The sequence below is a fragment of the Eleutherodactylus coqui genome, chromosome 2 (assembly GCF_035609145.1).
Source record: "Eleutherodactylus coqui strain aEleCoq1 chromosome 2, aEleCoq1.hap1, whole genome shotgun sequence".
NCBI lineage: Eukaryota > Metazoa > Chordata > Amphibia > Anura > Eleutherodactylidae > Eleutherodactylus > Eleutherodactylus coqui.
Window position 1 is genome coordinate 246,483,320 of NC_089838.1, and position 21,178 is coordinate 246,504,497.

General features: G+C 43.7%; 1 protein-coding gene across 1 annotated transcript in view; it reads right to left on the reverse strand.

Annotated features, from left to right (window-relative positions):
• POLG (DNA polymerase gamma, catalytic subunit) overlaps positions 1-21,178 on the reverse strand; it is a 60,840-nt gene that overhangs the window by 10,331 nt on the left and 29,331 nt on the right. The window contains exons 12-17 of the mRNA XM_066592800.1: positions 18,698-18,814; positions 17,372-17,532; positions 12,376-12,429; positions 11,579-11,696; positions 8,552-8,687; positions 1,508-1,754 (exon numbers count right to left, since the gene is read on the reverse strand). Coding sequence (XP_066448897.1) covers positions 1,508-1,754; positions 8,552-8,687; positions 11,579-11,696; positions 12,376-12,429; positions 17,372-17,532; positions 18,698-18,814 — 833 coding nt within the window. The remainder of the gene's footprint in view (positions 1-1,507; positions 1,755-8,551; positions 8,688-11,578; positions 11,697-12,375; positions 12,430-17,371; positions 17,533-18,697; positions 18,815-21,178) is intronic.

The window sequence follows — 21,178 nt, forward strand, 5'->3', positions numbered from 1 at the left end:
CCATCCGCGGGTCCATTAAATTGATTTTTGCACCCGCGGATGGCATTTTAAAAGAATTGCGTTTTTCACGCGCGGGATAAAAAACGCGGCATGCTCCATTCTGCCGCGGATTCTGCGCGGATCGGCAATATTGCTATCACAGTGATAGCAATGTGTGCGGATATCTATATGCAAAAAAAATACCATTTAAAGCAAATCCGCGCGGAATCTGCTGCGGAAATCCGCAGCAGATTCTGCACGGATTGTATTTTTCTAGTGGACATGAGGCCTAAGTGTGACATGGAAGTTACATTCAGCATTAGTGGTTTCCTGGACACACTGCTGCTGGCTATTTGTATGGATTTCTCCCGCCAGCCTATCACCATGGGTTTGTGCACATAAATACCAGTGCCTCTTACTGGAGGGTGCGGCTCATTATCCATTTCTCATTCTTCTCTCTCAGAACTCTTCTGTTTGCATGCTGTCTTGTTATTATACTCGTTCTCTCACATAATCCCTGAAGATGGCCTGGACACCTGATTTCCCTGTCTGCATGTTCTGTGGGCCCCTGCTCCTTTACCCTTCTGTCAGGTTTGGTTCCAGACATCAGATGTCCTTTACGCTGTGAGATGGGTGATGTCTGACACCTTAGTGCTTAATCCGTAAGATGAGCGATGTCTGATGCTCTGCCCCTTATGTAGGTGTGGACGTTTAAACTATGTCCTGCTTCTATGTATGTATGTATGTATGTATGTATGTATGTATGTATGTATGTATGCATGCATGCATGCATGCATGCATGCATGCATGCATGCATGCATGAGGTTTTGGGTGGGATTTCCCTGTGTCTGTAGGTCAGCTGATGTGAACAATGTCTTGTCCAGTGTGTCTGTAGGCGTGCAGACAGCTGGTGCATATTATGCCCTCTGTTTGAATTCTCCTATGTTATTAGGTGTGCAGACACCTGGTCTGCTGTTCCTGCCAATTCCGATCTAGGGTGAGACAGGTTTTCCCTAGGTTCCGATGTGAGGCCGTTTCTATACAAGTTCCCTTTTTTGTTGTTCAGTTATCTTTTTTAGGGACTCATAACATAATAAGGACCCTTGACATGGGCTCACGAGCTCACGTATTTTAGCCCCAATCTCGTACTTATTGATATTTCCATCTGCCTTGTTGGGTTAGTACACTGGTAAGTATTTGGCCGCCTGGTGTGGTGTAGGGTCTGATGCCCATTTCCTTTTGTTGTTTGCATGTTCGGTTTATGTTTGGTGTAGCCCCTTTCATTCCTAGGTGATAGGACATTTAGTTTAGGTTAGGTGTGGGTAGTATCCAATCATGTATTCATCCTTCCCTTCAGCCATGTTTATATTACTTCCGTGCAGACAAGGTGAATAAGACCTGCACTGAACATAACAGTCATAAGTTGCATCAGACATTATGTGTACCAAGCTGGAGATCTCATTTTCCCTTTGTAGTGTTCTATTGCACATGGCACAGTGTACATAAAGCATTACATAATGCTACTAACCTCCTGACTCCCTTTGTCACGGTGTACATTTGCTTGGCTTTTTCTGCCGCCTGTTCTTGAGTGAGACGATGATTAAACTGTGTTAGTAGCCGCTCTGCAAAAGGCTGTCCTGCTCCATAGATGCGTCCGTAATTGAAGACTTTTGCGTGTTCTCTACTTATTCCCACAGTAGAGGCCGTCTTACTGTGCAGGTCAGTGCCGCTGCTCTTCTTACCCTGCAGGGTCATCCACCCGAAGGCTGTGCAGCCTGAAAAACATACAAATCAGTTCACCAGGCCTGCATCAACAGAATATTCTATCATGATATCAATTAGCAGAAAGCAGAGAGTCAGAACAGATCTGTACAGTTACTAAAGCGTGAGTACATTACAGCCTCCTCCGTATGGCCAAGAGGGGGCCAATGGGCTTAGGTTGCTTATACTTGGAAAACCCCTTAACCCTTTCCAATCCAATTTGTATCCCAGTTTTCCTAGGTGGCTTAGTCTTTTTCTGCCATTATACAACAGCGCTATCTGCTGGCTAAAGCCAGTACTGCATGAGGTGAACCGTTGGATAGACTCTGATAGCAGAGAGGCTGGCAATATACAGTAAGAGAACCCTGACGGATGTCTTCCAACATCGGAGCTGTACAGCCTTAAATCATAATGTCTTTAGAAGTCAGACAGTGGATTGGAGAGGGTTAAGCCCCGGACTAGTACCCTGGGTGAAAATTCATCTAAATCAAATTTTCAAACTGGCTCCACCAGAACACTATTAATGTCACCTCTTTTATTACAACAAACCTGCATTGAGCTCTTCTATGTATGACGACATACTTGGCAATTGTTGTACAACTACTTTTGAAAAATAAAGGTGTAGTATTAATGTCTGTCCAGGAAGGTGTAGTAATGTCAGACTAAAGGGGTTTTCCTCACTAAATACATTTATGAACAATTTACAGGATGGAGGATAACTGTATGATCACTGGGGATCCAAACGCTGGGCCTGATGGAGATAGCCTATGCTGTGCATAGGTGATAAATGCATTTAGTGGGAAAACCCCTTTAACTTACTGGTTATTGCAAATGTACCAAGTGAATAGAAATTACAATACCAGACATACACCATAGATAAAAGTGGAGAGTCCCTTTCATGAATGGCGCAGCAGCCATCAGAACCCTCCCGCAGCAAATTTAGTAGTTAGCTCAGGATCTCGAGAACTGGCTCGGTGGCGATCCTATGATTGCTGCCATTACTCTCCAATTATAAGGGCTCTTTATGATGAGAGAACCCCTATAAGACAGATGTTAATAGCACATTATGTATATATTTTCACGCTCCCTCCAGTCTCTGCACATGAAGCGATCTCCATCCCAGAACTTCAGTTACAGCATTGCACTCGGAAAATGTAACTTTATACTGTAGATTCCGAACTGTCAAGCAAAAAGAATCTGACAATCTAATCATCCCCTCCTGTATCTGAATGTGACATTTAACTCCTAATTCCCATACTTTTAATCAAAGGAAATGTAGGACACTGAAGAGGTTACAGGCCTTAATGTAATTCACAAAATTACACATCTTTTAAGCCATCCATGTGTATGAATGGGATATGATGGGAAAAGAGGACACTTAAAGGAGACCAGTAGAAAGGAGGAGAAGTAATAATGGGGTTGATGGGGAGGACATAAGGCAAGGGAGTAGATGAAAAGCACGAGATTACATGATTGTGAAAGGCAGTGTAATGCAATGGAAAGGAGAATAATGATAATGAAGTGCAGGAAATGGGAAGAAAGGCTTACCGTGTAATGCGGAGCCAAATAACATAGGTGGGGGGGTAATTAATAAGAAACATGGCAAGTATAACACATATGGGCACTAAGTCAGTAAAAAGCTCATAGCTATGCAAATATGTAATCGTGTCTCAGTTATTAAATGTTATATCAACCTGAAATGTATGCAGATTAGAGTATATCTAAATGTATGTGAACTAGGGCTGGGCAATTTTGCCTAAAATGAAAACCTTACTTTTTCCAATTTCAATCGTGATTTTTTTTGGCGCTATACATGTTAAGGCTTTGTTCTAATTTGTGTCAAAGGCTTACTTTAAAGCCTCGGCTGTAGATGTGACACAGAATCCTGGACCTGGGAATATATAGAAAAATACCTAGGAAACTGACAGATGGCGCGACAAACTAAATGGACCCCATCATAGTCAGTGGGGTCCATCAGGCCCTGTTCCTGACAGTTGGGTGCTAGAATCAGCACTTCTGTTATTTTCGGAGTTCAGCACCTATGATGGAGCCAAAGAGTGGAAATAACAACACAGGCGTACACCCAGTCTAAAAAAACTACCTGGACACTTTTTTTTTGTACATGCAGAGCAATTCCTGAACATATACTGATTAATATGGGACAGTTCTGATAATTAGCACTTATTAAGGAGTTGCTTGCATTTCCCTTATGTAAAAGAATGGCATACCGACGTCAAAATAATATATACATGACTAAGTTCTACCAGGTGCACACTTTTGCCTCTCTTGGATGAAAAGTTCTACAGACGGCCGTAAACTGACCACTGTGTACTTCTATGCTCTTTCCCACTCCAGGAGACTGCTCTAGAGCGTCCCCCAATGACACGGACAGGAAAATAAGATTTTTGTATTTACCATAAGATTTTTTCTCGTCACGTTCATTGGGGGACCCAGACAGTACCATTCTAATGACTATATCTTTCTCGTTGTTGCAGCTTTCTCCCCCAAGTTGACATGGTTCTCCGCTGTGTTGTGGTTTTAAGTGTTTTTATAGTTTTTAATGTTCACATTGACAGTTTTATCTTTCCTATCCTACAAACTGATTAGCTTGTTGCCTGTGGGAGGGGTATAGCTGGTAGGAGGGGCTAACACGCTCTACCATAGACTTGTACAGGAGGGGGTGTACATGGAACTCTGAAGAGTGTCAGACTTTCGTGTGCCACACAGACTTCACCGGGTGAAAGGCCTGAATCACAGGAGCAGCCTAGTATAAAACATACATCACCCAGCTCCCTGTCATATCCCCTAAAAACATCATAAATTAGTTTCTCATCCATATCATTGGGGGACACAGCTAAAAACCTAAGGTACAGTTACTGCCACTAGGAGGCAGACACTAAGCAGAAAAGTTTTAGCTCCTCCTACTAGCTATACATCTCCCCCAGGCACCAAGCTAATCAGTTCTAGCTTTATGTCCATAGGAGGCAGACCTGATTCTCGCAATCTTCAACAACCTCTCTGATTAAGGGAATACAGGGAGAAAGGACATTTCCCATTACCTCACTGAGGAGGGCGAACAGAACGTTAGAGTTAACCATGCTGTTGTCTGTCCTAGCTACAGAAGAAAAGGAGGCTTGCCAAAGCACTGACTCGGACGTGACCCGCCAGCTATAGTGTCCCCCTTTTTTTTACCGGAGCACTCCCTTCTTACTTAAAAGGAAGGTGAGATAGTGGTGTACACTATTGGAACTAAGTAATCTGTGTTCCTCCCTCTCCTAGGGAGGTAAGTATCTATCCTGTATAGAGGTGAGTATTTTCTCTCCCTCTCTCCCTTTATTTCTTGGCTACTACAACCCCCAGCCATTCTATAGCGGTATATCTAGGGTTCGCTTCTTCGGGGTCTTTTTTTCCCCAGGCAGTGCAAGCTGTCCTCTGGCAGCATCGACTGCCGCTTCTCTTGTCCCGCTAGGTCTTGTTTTTGCGCAAATTTGTTCATCATGCTTGGTGCCACGGACAAATTCTCGTGGTCACCGACAGTTTCGTTTCTGTCACGGTTTTTGCTGTGGGCGCATCACTACCAGCTGCTTCTTTTTACTCCATCACTGGCGCTTCGACGGCCAGCATTACACATTTAGGCCCTGGCTTCAGGCCTACTCAGGACACTCCCAGGAAAGGGGGGGCGACTGATTAGTATGTAGGCAGGAAACTATGAAGACAGGCCTTCCACTGTTCCTTTTCAATGCCTGCACAGCACTGCTCCCTTTTTGGGCATCCACTGGATATCAGGTGGCTGCCAAACAAGGTCCGCTCTCACATCATTTCTCCATGTCCTTCAACTTTATTTTTTGGTGCCTTATTGTGCATTTCTGAGCTGCACAAAGAAAATGCTGTGTAAAAAAAATAAAATAAAAAGCATGTGTTTTTTCTAAAACCGCCCACAGTTTTTTTTGCTTTGCAGCCGTTTTTAGAAATATACACAAAAAAAAAGCACCAAAAAATGTGAACACAGCTTTATATTGGCAAGTATTAGTTTTATGAAAGGAACTATAAAAAGTGCAGTTTTTCTTAAGACTTTGTAATGTTAAGTTCTGTTTATATCTGTGCTATGGCTTCCATTTATAACTGAAACCACCACACCGTTCGGAGCCCACCGTAAGGCTGACACAACCGGCGCTGACCTATAATGAGGTTATAATGAAGTTTTTTCTCCCCCACACAGTAATATCCGTCAGCTCTTCTCACATGTCTATTTGACAAAACCTTTTTCTTATAACTCTATATTACACTGTTCCTGTGTTAGTCGTCCTGGAAATATGTAAATTGACAACAGGGCATTACACTTCCTTGTGTTGATAGAATGTGTGGCAATGAATGGACAGTGTCGGAGTATGTAGGGATTTATACACATAGAACAATTGCCTATATCGCACAACAAAGACATGGCTGCAGCTAATACCGTGTTTTCACGAAAGAAGGTCCTACCCCGATAGTAAGACCTATCGTGTTTTCGGGGGAGGCTTGAAATATAAGACCTCCCCAAAAAATAGGACCTAGCTAACATAGCGCCCCCCCCCCCAAAAAAAAATCAATACTCACCTGGTCAGTGGCGTCCCGACGGTCCCTGGCGGTGCTGCGGCAAACTGCAGAGTCCTCTCTGTCTGCAATCTCAGCTTCTGCTGGTGACGGGGCTTTGAATACCCTGCCTCCAGCAAAGTGAGCGCTGTGATTGTCTCATCGAGCGCAAGCAGCAAATCACAGCCACTCAGTGATGTCATTCACTGGACCATCGGGATGCCGTGGACAAGGTGCGTATAAGACTCCCACCCCCACCCCCGAAAATAAGACACTGTGCCTCTTTTGGGGCAAAAATTAATATAAGACAGTGTCTTATTTTCGGGGAAACCTGGTAGTAAGCATTTACTGTGTTGCAGCTACTGAAATCACATCTACACTGCTCAGCGCAGTCATCCATAATACTGTATGTTATGACTGTTTGCTACAGAGAGATAGAGAAGAGAAGCTCATTCTCTACTGTGTGTGTACTGTATTGGAGACATAATAAGCTACTGTAGTCTCTACCCATCAGAAAACACAAAGAATTATGCTTGGTTTACATCTGTACTATGGATTCTGTTATACTGCTCTGTTATGGGAACAGGAAAACGGAATCCACTGGCCAAAAGCATCTGTCTTATGATGGAACCAAATGGCAGCAAATAGACCTCATGGGCTATAATGGAGTCTGCTTGGTTACTGCCTGGCATTTTACAGGACAAATTAGCAATGCATACAGTGCAATTTTATTATGTATTTTAACCCCTTAGTGAAGCAGTCCTTTTTTCCCCCCTCTTTTAAAATATCGTACCTCCTTTATTTATCCATTGACGTCGCTGTATGAGGGCTTGTTTTTTGTGGGATGAGTTGTATTTTTGAATGGTACTATTTAATGTACCATATAATGTACTGAAAAACTTTAATAGGTCAGTATGATTACTACGATACCAAACTTATATAGTTTTTTTTTTTTGCTGCACTTTTATTTTTTTTTCAGACTTTTTTTTAAAATTTTCTACCGCCATCTTCTGCGTGCAATAACTTTTTTATTTTTCCGTTGACATAGGTGTGCGAGGGCTCATTTTTTACGGGATGTCCTGTAGTTTGCATTGGTACCATTTTAGAATACATACAACCTTTTAATCATTTTTTATTGCATTTGTTTTCTTGGAGACAAGTGACCAAAAAAGGCGCATTTCTGACGTTCTGTATTTTTTTTCTTTTTTCGGACAACATTCATAATGCGGGGCAAATAATGCATTGCTTTGATAGATTGGACTTTTACGGACGCAGCGATACCAAATATGTATTTTTGTTTTATAATTTAGATTCTTTCATTGTTAATATGGCAAAAGGCGTGTTTTTTAAACTTTTATTACTTTTCTTTTTTAGCAACAATTAGTAAAAACTATTGTTCTCATTTTTACTTTTAGTCCCCAGAGGGGACAACAACTAGCGATGCTTTGATTGCTCCTGCAGCATGATGTAATGCCACAGCATTACATCATACTGCTATTGGGCATGCAGACTATCAAGCCACCCCAATGGAATGGCTTGTTAGGCATTCTGCCAAGAAAGCCTTGGGGCCTTTCAGAAGGCCCCTGGCTGCCATGACAACTGCACAGCTCCTTGCAGTTTTTTTGCAGGGGGCCGTACGGGACCACCGAACATTGATCAGGGGTTTTAAATGCCATTGTCAGGATTGACAGAGGCATTTAAGTGGTCAATACCTCCACAAGGCTGAGTAGAGCCGTTTTCTGGATGTCAGCTGTAATAAACAGGACTTAACTGTACGTCATATAGCAGGAAGGGGTTGAAAGGAATCAGCCATCGAGGCTGATGCTAATGTGAGCAAGTCTTAAGAGATGTAGAAGGTAAAACTAGTGAAAACGGCAGGATACAAGTCACATGATGGCCATATATACAGTTATTCCTCTTATACACACACCACAGCTTATTCTGAAGTTTAAGCTTCTCCACTCACATACAGGTCTGTTATCATGTAGGTAAACGCAGCAGATCTAGAGACTGTAAAGGCAATGAGCAAGTCTGGAAAGAATAAGGAAACACTAAAGGAGGTGCATAGTTGTGATTCACAGATTTTATGCTGTCCAACATGTAAAAAAGTCTGGGTGTGAATACCTTTATAAGCATGGCAATCTTTATATGTATGAGGTTTATATTCTCTTCACTCTAAGTGTCTCCATTGCACTTTTTCTATATCAATAAAAGATGTTTTTTATTGAAAGGACATTACCATGAATACCAGCAAAGTGGGCTTCACCGAGGATTGCGGCTATCCAGAGCTCCTGAGAATCTACGTCTGCACCAATCATATGATATCCTGGGGGTGTTTGCACCATAGCCTTTAGTTCACTGCCAATTCGGTCAGTCTACCAGAAGAGGAAGCAATTATTACTATTAATACAAAAAAATCCCTTAAACGATCACCGATTAGCAATTTTTTTTTAGCGATCATCGACTGGTGTAAATAGGCCTTTAGAGATCCCCTTACATTATCGTAATAAGGCAAATTCTAGGACATTTACAGTGTATTTGTAATCATGAATCCCCCCCCCCCCAAAACCATTACAATGTATGGATAGCTGAAGAAACAGAGATTCTAATGTTAGGCCCAAAATGTTCACGTGCAGATTTTAATTATAAAATCCGCATGAGTGATCTGCACCTGTAGCTGCCCATAGGGACGCATTAGCATACGCAAGGCAATTAAAAGCATGTGGATGTGATTTTTTTCCTGGCGTACGGATCACATGCACGGGAAGCAATCACAGCATGCTCCATTTTTCTGCGGATCCCGCGGGACGGCTTCCATTGAAGTCAATGGAAGCAGTCTGATCCGCGGCACAGCTACAGCTGTCACTGTGGACATGCTGCGGATCAGCAAGTAAGCAGGAGATTTTAAAAAATAAAATAAATTGCACTGCGCATGCGTCCGGACGCATATGCCGTGCTGCAGGTGGAAGATCCGGCAAGCACAGAGGAGACCCGCGCTGGATCTGGACAGGAAAGAAAATGTATTTTCCTGTTCATGTCTGCGGGCACGGCTGGATTCCGCTGTGGGATTGAGCAGTGGAATCTGTGCGTGCAAGTGGACATTGGGCCTAATGCTTATCCTTGAACTCCCTTTCTGCGAGATGTATGACATTGCATACTGACTATGTGCCGCCCATAGCCATGTACTATCTCAGCGTGCATGCACACGTAATACGCGCCAAGATAGACCAAGCAGCAATTTTTCTTGCGTTTGTATTTGGCCTAAGTCATGTGAACGGCAACATGGCCACCTGTGGCAGATTGGCACAGCGCATTTTCTTTTTTAGGTCTTAAATGTTCTATCAACAGAACTGGTTTGAGGGATTGTGTTTTTTTTTTTGCGTGCTGAGCTATAGTTTTCATTGGTGCCATTTTGGGGTACATATTAATTTTTTCTATCACTTTTTATTCCAATTTTTCTGGAGGCGAGGTGACTGAACAAAAAGTAAATCTGGCATTGTTTTTTAATTTTTCTTTTCATGGCATTTGCTGCGAAGCATATATAATGCTTAAGTTAACACAGGTCGCTATGGATGCAACAATGTAAACATGTACTCTTTTTATGGGAAAGATAGGGGGATAGTTTTCTTAGATATTTTTAAACATTTTAGTCCCACTCGATCATCTGATCTTCTCAAACTTCTGCAGCCTGTCAGAATAACACTGACAGTTATCCTATTAAGTATAGAAAAATGGCAAACCTGGGGGCCTTCATTAGGCCCAGGTAGCCATGACAACCTAACGGCACCTTGCAATCACATTGTAGGGGCACTAATGAGATGACAGTCCCTCTGTCAAACCCATAAGATGTTGCGGTCACTACTGAATGCGGCATCTACGTGGTTAAACATCTAAGATAGTAGTTATCGCCATTCTCAGCCACTGCAGCAGGGTGTTATCTGCATGTTTTAGCAGACATTGGCTGCTGATGGTGCAAGCCCAGCTGTTGATGTACTGTACGGCAATGTGTGCTAAGGCCCACCCAGCCATTATGTAAATGTACATCAAGGTGCGTTGATCACACACAAGCTGAACTGCTCAAACCAGTGTCAGTCAAGATCCTAACCGACCTACGTCAAAAGATCCGGAGCTCCAAATCATGGCCCAAAGACTGGAGAAGATTGGCCTTAGTCACACTTCCAAAAAAAGGTGATGCTCAAGAATGTTCCAATTACTGCACCATCGCCCTCACGCCGGCAAAATTCCAAACGTGTACATGTGTTTCACCGATTACAGCAAAAGGATTTGACTGTGTTGAACATGACAAGCTTTGGAAGTGTGTGAAGCAAATGGGCGTCCCAGAACATACTGAACAGCTTATAAAGTTGCTTTACAACAACCAAGAAGTAACAGTCAGGACAGCTTATAGAGACACGCATTGCTGCGGAATTGAGAAAGGTGTACGGCAAGGCTGCATTCTATCACCAGTCCTCCTCAATCTGAATGCAGAAATGATTACGAGGGGATGCAATCTGGACAAATCAGAAATCTGAGTCAAAATCGGGGACAGAAATGTCAGCAACCTCCGATACGCAGATGACACAACACCCTGCTTGTGGAAAGTGAAAGGGATATTGGCATTGCAACAAAAACCAGACTGGTCAGTGCAATCGTCTTCCTCATAACGACGTATGGTTGTGAAAGTTGGATGCTCAGAAAAACAGATAGAAGGAAAAAATTGATGCATCTGAACTATGGTGCTGGAGGAGAATGCTACGGATACCTTGGACCGCCATGACAGAGAAAAAGGTAGTGTTAGATCACATCAAACCAAAAATATCACTAGAGGGCAAAATCATCAAACAGCGGCTCTCTTTTTTTTTGGCCATGTGATGCGCGCTAACTCACTGGAAACAGTACTGATGCTTGGCAAAGTCAGTGGGAAGAGAAGATCAGGACAACAAAGAACAAAATGGCTAGATACAATCAAGGCCACCAGGAACATGTCAATCGCTGAACTGAAAGAAGCGGTGAAAGACAGGAATGTGTGGAGAACATTGATCCATAGAGTGACCGAGGGTCGGATGTGACTGAACGGATCATCATCATCACATCAAGATGTGGGAAGAGGTTAAGGTAAGTTCTGCATTTACACACAGATATATTCTTCTAGGATCTGATCTTTGACTGTGAATGTTGAATTGTAGCAATACAGTCAGAGTGCGAAAAAAAAAATTCACTCATCCTATGTCTAATGTACAACAAAGTGGGTAAATCCGATTCTTACACGTGCATTACTGGCAGTCAGCCAGGTCGGCTCCACTGCTCTACGTGTGATGGTTCCAGCTGAGATGACCTGAGGAAGAATGGCGCCATACTTATGTTCTTCATCAAAATCAGGATTCCTAGAATAAACGAATAGTTTATAATATAAATTATGCAACATGAATAATATGTGGAATAGGTAACTACAAGCAATGTGTTCAAAGAGAACAATATTCGTGAAGACCCATAGCTTTGCTTTACAGCTCACTGCTGGGTCTGTGCCACCACAAGCCCTCTCCTACTGCTCCATATGTGTCAGAAAACGCTGTTCTTTCAATTTTAACTCGTTTTCCTAAAACACAAAATGTTAGCCGTGAGAGCTACAATGAAAAAAGGCAAAATTGCAGCTTTCATTAATTAAAATGGAAAATCTAAAATATAGAAATATGCAATAGGCAAAAAGTAAAAGCTGCTCCTTCCATACACTTAACCGACAAACTCCTGTCTGATAACTAAAAAGGGCTTTTATTCTTCATTAGCTAGAGCGATTTCATTTGTATGTATGTTGTTTTATGCTGTCAGTAGGTGGGTATAAATACAAAGGGCATTTCTCTCCCATACATGAGCGGGCCCAAACTCAAAGTTACACAAGCATTTAATAGGACAAAGCTTTTAAAGTAATAGCTGGAAAGTGAATTGCAAATTCAGCCATTTTACTTTAAAAACGGGGACTTCTATGTATTTATATATGTACTGACGGTAAAATGGGAACGTTTCCAAGTATAGAAAGACAACTTTGTGAACCCATTAATAGAATACCTGGTAACTGTGCGTGGCAGTTCCCCTTTCTTCAGCCACACGACCTTCTGAGAACTGGAATTAACAAAACAGCTGAATATTAAGTGTTCTTGTAAAAGCACAATTCACAAAAGTAAAAAAAAAACAACAAAGAACAAAAATCCCACAACTTTTTCACATCTTAACAGATGGACCAAGCAGTGGTATTCGTGGATTTTCATGGAGAAAGGGGACACCACAGCAAAGTAGTCACAATCATTCGTCTCAAGACAGGGAGGTCCAGAGCTTCTTGCACTCCCCCAAACCCCCTTCTAATCCTTTGTAATGGTAAAAAAAGAAAGAAAAGTAGAAAACTCTCTTGTGTGTTTGGGATTTTACTAATTCTGTGAGGAGGAGACAAAATTTGGGCCTCTTTTCTCTTTAGCCCCACAGCAGCTGCATGATCTGTTTACATCACGAGTGCACAACCTGTGGTCCCCCAGTGCCATTATATGAGGCCTCAACCATCTGCACACAGACATGCTCATCTGATTCTGGTGGCTGCTCACATGTATTTTCTGTGTTCAAAAGGAGAAAAAAAAAGGATTTTTGTACTTACTGTAAAATCTTTTTCTTGTAGCCTTCACTGGGTGTCACAGGAAACCATAGGTTTTAGGCTGCTGCCACTAGGGGGCGTGACACTAAGAAGCAGACTATACCTACCTGCAGGCACTGAACTAATCAGTTTGTTCCCCAGCAGTAGGAGAAGCAATGACAGAAGAATTTACAAAGCATAACAGAATGGGCAGAAGGCTATAAGAGATTATAAGTACAAAAATCCTCTTTTGTTGGTCACTTCATTGGGGAACACAGGAAACCATGGGACATCATAAAGCAGTCTGTATGGCAGAAAACGGAAAGAATCTCAGGTGGAAGGCTGCGCCTTGCGGTCCAGAGTTAAATGTTGTGTATGCCATAAAAGGAAAAAGATGTGGGAGAAAATGCGTATGGAAGACCATATTGCAGCCTGTAGAGCTGTGAGGCTGAAACGTGATGGTGCACTGCTCCCCCCCCCCCAAAAAAAATCGCCCACCGAACAGGAAGTGCGCACTGTAACCCTGAAAGGCAGATCCTGAGCCGGCACACAGCATGCCTCAAGAATGGCCGCACAAATTCAACTTAGAGGCCAACAAGCCCTCGTGCCTGCAGTCTGGGTGCCCAAAATAAGTGACAAACACATATAGACAAATAGCCCACATGTCCAAGTTGGGGAGGGCAGTCCCCTGGAATGGCTAGGAGTGGGAAAGAGAGAGGGGCAACACAATCTGTACATTTAGAAGCAACAAAGCAATGACCTTCGACAGTAAGGAAGCATCCAGGCACAGAAATATGCTGTCCAGATGACTGGGCAAGATTAGAGAGCATCCAACAACCGGTAAAGATCCAATGGTAGAGCATGTAGGGGGTCTATGTGGAGGGGCTATGCGCACCATGCCCCAGAGAAAGGTGTATGCAAAAATGTTCATGTCCTCAACAGGTAGAAGAAAGCACACGATCAAAGAAAAGGAAGAAAACTATGGAAAAAATATATTTCTCCTTGCAATACTGAAAAAAGGATTTCCAGGTTCTGTGGTAAATTTGAGAAGATAATAGCTTCTCCCCCTGGATAAATTTTTCCAAAAAAAACAAAAACATTGGCCATAAAACCTCAGCTTCAACAGCCAAACAGTTGGGTAGAGGAGAGGGCCCTCAAAAAGGCTATCTGGATGATCAGGCATTATCCACAACTAAACTGACCACGTCTGGATACCAGGTGCGTCTGGGATAGTCGTGGGCCATGAGGATTAATGGAAACACTTTTACCTTGACAGTCTACTGCAGGTACTCAAGAAAAGGAAGCAGTCTGAAGAAGAGGGGAAAAAGAAGGGAGTCCATAGAATTTCTAGGGCATTTGTCATAACAGAGAAAGGGTTGCTGGCTCTGAATATGAACCGTGGAATCATGTGGTTCCGATGAGAGGCCAGATCAAGGTCCGAAGTTCCTCGATACTGGTATATAATGAAGAATTCCTCTAGATGGAGGAACCACCCTCCACGGTCTAACCATTCATGACAGAGGTACTCTGCGGTCAGGTTCTTCACCACAGTGATAAGGACAAGACATGGCATTCTGCCCAAGAGGGATTCCAGGGTGCTTCCTCCCTGATAGCCCTACCACATGTGCCACCCTGGAGATTTATGGAAGTCATGGCTAGGACGTCCACCATATGGACCTGAACTGGATGCTCCACAAGGGAATCTGGAAAATAGAGAAGGAACAGAGAGATTGCCCTGTGCTCCAGAATGTTTAAAGGCAAATGGGATTTCTGAGGGTTCCAGCAACTCCGAACCATGTGATGAAGAAAAAATACTTTTCTCCCACCCCAGAAGGCTGGTGTCTGTGGCAACAAATAGCCAGTAGACTGGGAGGAAGGCGCAACCCTAGAGAACAAGTGGGGAATAAAGCCACAACAGAGGGGCTTGATGCACTCCTGCAGTATAATGGATGGGACGATCCAGAGACTTGTTCCAGGTGGAAAGAATGGCCTTCTAGGGTGGTCTGGAGTTGGAGCTGTGTGAAGGGAATCGCTTCCATGGTTGATACTAGCTTTTCCAGGATTTAAATGCAGAGACAGATTTACAGGCGGGATAACTGCAACGCTGAAGTGGAGGACAACTCTCCTGTACTTTGAAAGAATGAACAGAGAAGATGTTTCGAACAGCATTCCCAAAAAAACGATCTGATACGAGGGAATGAGAGACAACCCTGCTTTGTTGACATCCAAACAAAGCGAGAGATCATTTCCAAAGTGATTCTGAGGCTCTCAAATTCCTCGCTGCTTAAGGAGGCTTCAAGCAGTATGCATGATCACTCGATCTCAAAAAGGTCACGACGGCCAGCAGGACCTTTGAAAGGGCATGAGGAGCCAAGGTCACCCCTAATTGGAGAGCAACAAACTGGAAATGAGTGATCTGGACTACAAAAAGAAGTAACTGCTGATGAGGGAGAATGATGCAGACATTTAGGCAAGTGTCTTGAATGTCCACTGATGACCTATATTTGTTGGACCCCAGTTCGAAATGGCGCAGTCTGTCGGGCCTGTTCAGTAGCTCCGGAATACCGTTTTAGAGACCCATAGGGTGGCAAAAACTGGGAGAGTGAAGCCTGTGGTTTCAAAGGCAGATGTAGCAGAAACCTCAATGCATCTATCTGTGTATACAGTGAGGGGCTGGAGTAAACCACTACCCAGCTGTCAGGAGTATGCTGGGCATGTGGATAAAGAGACTGGGCCTGGCTATCTGGGGACATGGGAGCTTCGGAGCAGCTGCATCTCCAGTCCTTGGAGGTAGGCTAGAGGGACCAGTAGCTATAGAGAAGTCCACAGACCTGCGGGTAGGCCACAGAAGCTGAGGATTAGATTTGTGACCCACCCCGGAGGCAACTGTAGTACTGGAGGAAGAATAAGAAGCAAGTCACTGGGGAGAAGCCATGGGAAGGCCGCACAAGCCAAGTGTGGGGGGTAAGCCACAAAGCTGGGGACAGAGTTGTGACTTGCCCCAGAGCCTAGTGAAGCAACATGGGTGGCCAGCCCCGGCGTCAAAGCAGCCACGCGTTGCGGAGAAGCTGTGAGAAGGCTGCAGAAGCTGAGTGCGTGGGATAGGCAGCGAAGCTGGAGGCTAGAGTTGTGGTCTGGTCCTGCATGAGGTAAGGCCTTACAGCAGGTAGTAAATTGTGTGTCCAGTCAAGTGCTAGAAGCAGCCAGGCGTCATGGGAAAGCCATGTAAGGGCGCGGGAAGGCTGTAGCATCTGAGCACCAAGGGGTAGGTCGCCAACCTAGGGGCTAGAGTTACAGACTGCCCCAGCACTGGCTATGACTGCAACACAGGGAGTGTTAAATTGGGAGGCCAACCCTAGAGTTGTAAAGCGGCCAGTTGCCATGGAGAAGGCACGGGAAGTTTGTGGAAGCCGAGTGCCATGGCTAGGCCGCAAAGGCAGGGGCTAAAGTTGCGGCCCACCCCAGCATCTGGAATAGTCCACATAGCAGGGACTTACTAGACTGCTGGAGCTGGACGTAGCCTTGTGGGTGAGGGTGCCAGGACCAGGCAAATAGGCCATGGAAGAGGTCAGGCTGGCCTGAAGGTGGTAGGCTGGGACAGACATCCAAAGAGAAAGGGGACAACCAAAAGAGTACAGAGGGAGCAGGGGCCCACACAGAAGGAGACAGTGGCCTGGCACCTGAGGAAGGTGATATACTTTCATCTATCCTTTCTGTCCTCTGTTCATCATGGGGAGCGTTGCTGCAGCGTCACTGCTTTAAACCACGCTCAGGTAGGTGGGCAGGAGAGATTAGGTGACATGGACCATCCTCTGTCAGATTGGTTAACAGAACTGTCCTTCTTCCTCTGGTTGGGTCCCTCGTGGTCGGCATGGGGCAATAGTCTGACTTTTTCAGCTCCGTTTCCTCGTCTCGCAGCATGGAGGAGAGGCTTTTCCCTCTCTGTTGCCCCGACTTAAAAAGGGGGAGAAAGGAAAATAGAAAAGGTAGAAATACTATTTAAAATAAACTAGGTAGAACAGCTCTGGAGAACTAGATCTGTGTCTGCCTCCTTTGGACACCAAGCTAAAAACTGATTAGCTCAGGGCCTGTAGACAGGTATAGGCCCCTAGAATGAGTGCAAAGGAGGAAGAAGGGGAACCCCTTTCTCTGGACAAAGGAGTCCCGGAAGTATGCTATCAGAACTATATGACACATACTTTTGATATACCATAAATGTCTGGGATGGTAATACCCTGGTAAATTTTATTGCAACCCTTGAAACAGTTCTCATATTGTGGCTCTTGGACAAGAAAAGTTTATGCATCTCTGATGTACATAGTATATTTGTTCTTGGACATAAAGTTATGACCATAGAGTGTTGCTTTAACATCCAAAATCTGCAGTAATTTAAGTTTTTAAGCTTTTACTCTGCACTGAGAATGACATCCCAACACAAAGTACCTGATGCGCTTGTGTGCGTTCCTCCAGAATGAGATCATCTTGTTAATTTCTAACGCACGTGTGGCACGGTTGCCTCCAGTACTGGCCTGTAATGTTCCGTCTTCCATCTTTGAAAGAAAATCCTTTGCAAATGGGCTACCCACATTATTGGCATAGCCGTCCTAAAATGTAAAAATGATGACATACTGAGCAACCATTGAAAGGTTACTGCAAATAAAATACTAGTTGAGGACTGTTCAAATGCTCAGTCAACTTTATAAGAAGTCCTGAGAAGGTTTTATCCTTCTAAATCTCTATGCATACATGCCTAATACAGACTCCTACATACTATACATTCAATCTGCTTGATATCATATTATGTGGCCTCTAACGGTGGTGTACCTACCATACAGGCAGACCAGCTGACAGCTATGGGACCGTGCCCCGAACTGCCTCTCCTGCGTGTTCTAACACTACCAAAGCAGTGACTGGGGACACTCACTGCATACAGATATATACCGCTGCCTAAACCTATACATAGTTAGTTCCCCCAATGGTGATGTATACAGCCAGAATTATATCATTCACATCACAGACAGTTCATTCGGGTAATTCTCTTTTTTTCTTGCAATTGTTAAAAAGTTTGTATTATTTTGCATTAGGGTGTGCACTAGCACGAGTAGTTTAGAGCGTTTATGCACTCTTTATGGTGCACCCTTTTTGATTGTTGAGCAGTGTCCATTGCAACAACAATAGTTCATTTGGTGAAGGTCTCAACGAATACAGGTGCCTATGCCGAGTTTTGTTATGGGGCTTTTGGTTGCTGATGTACACTCCAGCCTTTAGGTAAAGAGCCAGGGTAAATGGAGCGAGCAAGGAACGGATTAATGGAGTGTACAGCTGAAAACTAATGTACTGTCCAAACAGTACTCTCGTGAGTACTGTCTACTCACGAGAACCCCTCGGTTTTCCATCTCCAGTCATGTGTGTTAAGAAAAATGTCAGAGAACCCGAACTGCCAGACTATTCTATCCCAAAGTAGAAGAATTTCCTAGCATGTTGTAATTTTATTTGCTAGTGCACTTTAAGAGAATAATGCCTTATTTTCCAATTGCCCTTCAAGATGTGGCGTAGGTCTGAGGCCTGGTGTTAAGAGGCTGTGAAGAATAGCTCTGCAAATGTTCCCACATTCTAATTGATTTCCTTGATGCAAAGTACAGATAAATTACATACACTACTTTTACCTCAATGTATCAGCATATGAAAATGTTCGCTGTGTCTGAGTGACTGCCAGTAGGATTCTGACTATTAGGAACAAAGTGTATTAAGTGCATTTTCCAGACTCACTTTGTGCGGCAAACGGTAGAACCAGCAGCCTGAAACATTCACGTCACTGCAAGGGCCATTTCCATGGTGATGAGGTGCCGAGTTTTCAAACTCTGGTAGCAATCCAGCAGGGTGCTCCTGTCACAGTGAATAGGGTGTGGATTATATGTAATTACAGATACAAATAACATGATGGCAGATGCAAAGCACGCGAAAATCGCTTCTGTACAAAATATCAAGATGAATTTCTTTTGTGCTGATCTTCATAATGTAAAAAAATATATATATTAATACATATACACACATACATAGATTTTGTATAACATTTATTGATTAGCATATTATTTCAACAGACTTAAAAGGCTACGGACATTTTTGAGGGCAACCTTTAATTAAATGCATGTATTTTGGGTGGACAATCTGCTATGTAAGTCTGTCATTGAGGCTCGACTGGCGATTTGGTTTGCAGCCCTTATCCTGCACTTATCAGCTAAGGTAGGGAGACACCTGAATAAATGGGAAACGGACGTTGGGAACGCCATCCAGTGTGTGGCATGTTGCTAAGGGAAAGGTGCAAATATGTGAAAGGCTGTGTCCAACAGAGTGGCCACTTCAAAAGCCGCCATCTTGGAACCAAGTTGATACTTTCAAATGGGAAGGGGTGCATGTGACATATGCATCTGATGGGGAATTTGATGAGGAATCCAAATATGTGCATCTTTATTCCTTTGAAAGATCAGAAAAAAAGTCTGGCGCTCCCAGGAAACAATCCATATGGAACAATGCAGTGAAATTTCAAAGTTGAAAGATTCTTTATTGCAAACTGTGTCCCAGAACGTGGACCTCAATTTTTGGATTCAATGCCTACCAGGACGTGGAGGTGAAAGGTGGGTGGCCCTATACCAGGGTTTTCCCACCTACACCGGGTAAGTCCCATTTCGTACCGTATTAGGTACTTACTGTTTTAACACAAAGCCATAGTGGGTTGGAGCGCTGTCTTACACCAGTTCTTTCTTTATTCCTTTCAAAATTATTATCAATTTTCTCTTAGCTACAGACACAGAGATGGCTGTAAGATTAACATGCAAAGCTAGGACAGAGATTGTGCTGATCTACAGGGAGCGCAGTACCCAAGTCAGATTTCAATGGTCGGCACTCTAACAGATCATCCATCAGCCATGGCACAGTTGGCAAATTGCTTGCCATATTTCATCAAATAAGTTCTGTGCTGGCTAAAAAGTGGATGTAAGAAAGCTGCCAGAGATGAAGCAAAAAGGCCAGTCCTGGTGTCCCTCCGCAAGAGCCCACATTCTAGTACCTGGCGTCTGTCACAGGAGAGCGAGGAGAGTCAAATCACCATTGGGCGGATACTGGTTGCGCATAAATACAAGATTGAGTTGCTGCATCATCTCAATGTGGACGATCCTTATCGCCATGTTGAATTTGCATAATGGGTGTCACACAATTGCAACGGGACCCACATTTCACAGTGGGTCCCGTTGCAGTGATGAAGCAAACTTCTATGAATGGGGAGGTGAACAAACAAAACTTTTGCTACTGGTCCGACACAAACCTGCACTGAACAGATCCTTCCAAGATGGGTGGCGCACAGGAAGTCATGGTGAGATGCGGTGTACGAAGACAGTGGATCCATTCTTCATTAATGGCAACCTTACTGCAATTGTTATGTGACGAGGTGTTCCCGTCACTGTTCAATGAAGACTGAAGATTCCCAGTGTTCTTCCAGGAGGATGGTCCCCTACATTATGGACGGGAAGTCCGTATGTATTTAGATCAGCCTTTTCCGGGAAAGTGGATTGGGCGTTGTGGCCTGGTGGAGTGGCCATAGCGCTCACCGGATGTCATCCTCTTGGACCACATGCAACAACAGATCCTGGAGGCCTGTGCAAGCATTTCTGCTGGGGTGTTGCTCTCAGTGCATTGTGAAAGAGCGGGGAACACATCAAGCATATGTTGTAGTTGATCGTCATTGTGTTTCAGGATATGGAAATATTGTTAATAACTATGGCAGGAATAAAAGGTACAGACTTGGCTTTCACATCACATTCTCCATCAGATCCATATACGTCACATGTATCCATTCCCATTTGAAAATATCAACTTTGTTCCCAGATGGCGGCTTTCAAAGTGGCTGCCAAGTTGGTTACCGCCCCTCTCCCCTTAGGAATATGTCACACACAGTATGGCGTTCCAAACCACCATTTTCCATTTATTCAGGTAACTCTATACTTTTGGACCACCCTGTACAACACAACAAAGAAACTTTGGTGTGGTCATAAATTAGCTGATAAAGTTCAGTAGAGAAAGTAGAGGGAAAGCAAGCCGTCAGTCCAGCTTCACGGACAGATCTCCTATAGAGAATTAACCGCGAAGCTTGACAATGGAGATGCGCTATCCAAGGATATCAGATGGAAATGCCAAGATCTTTACAACGCCAGGTTACAGTATATCCAACTGCACTTTGCATGATCAAAAGGGATA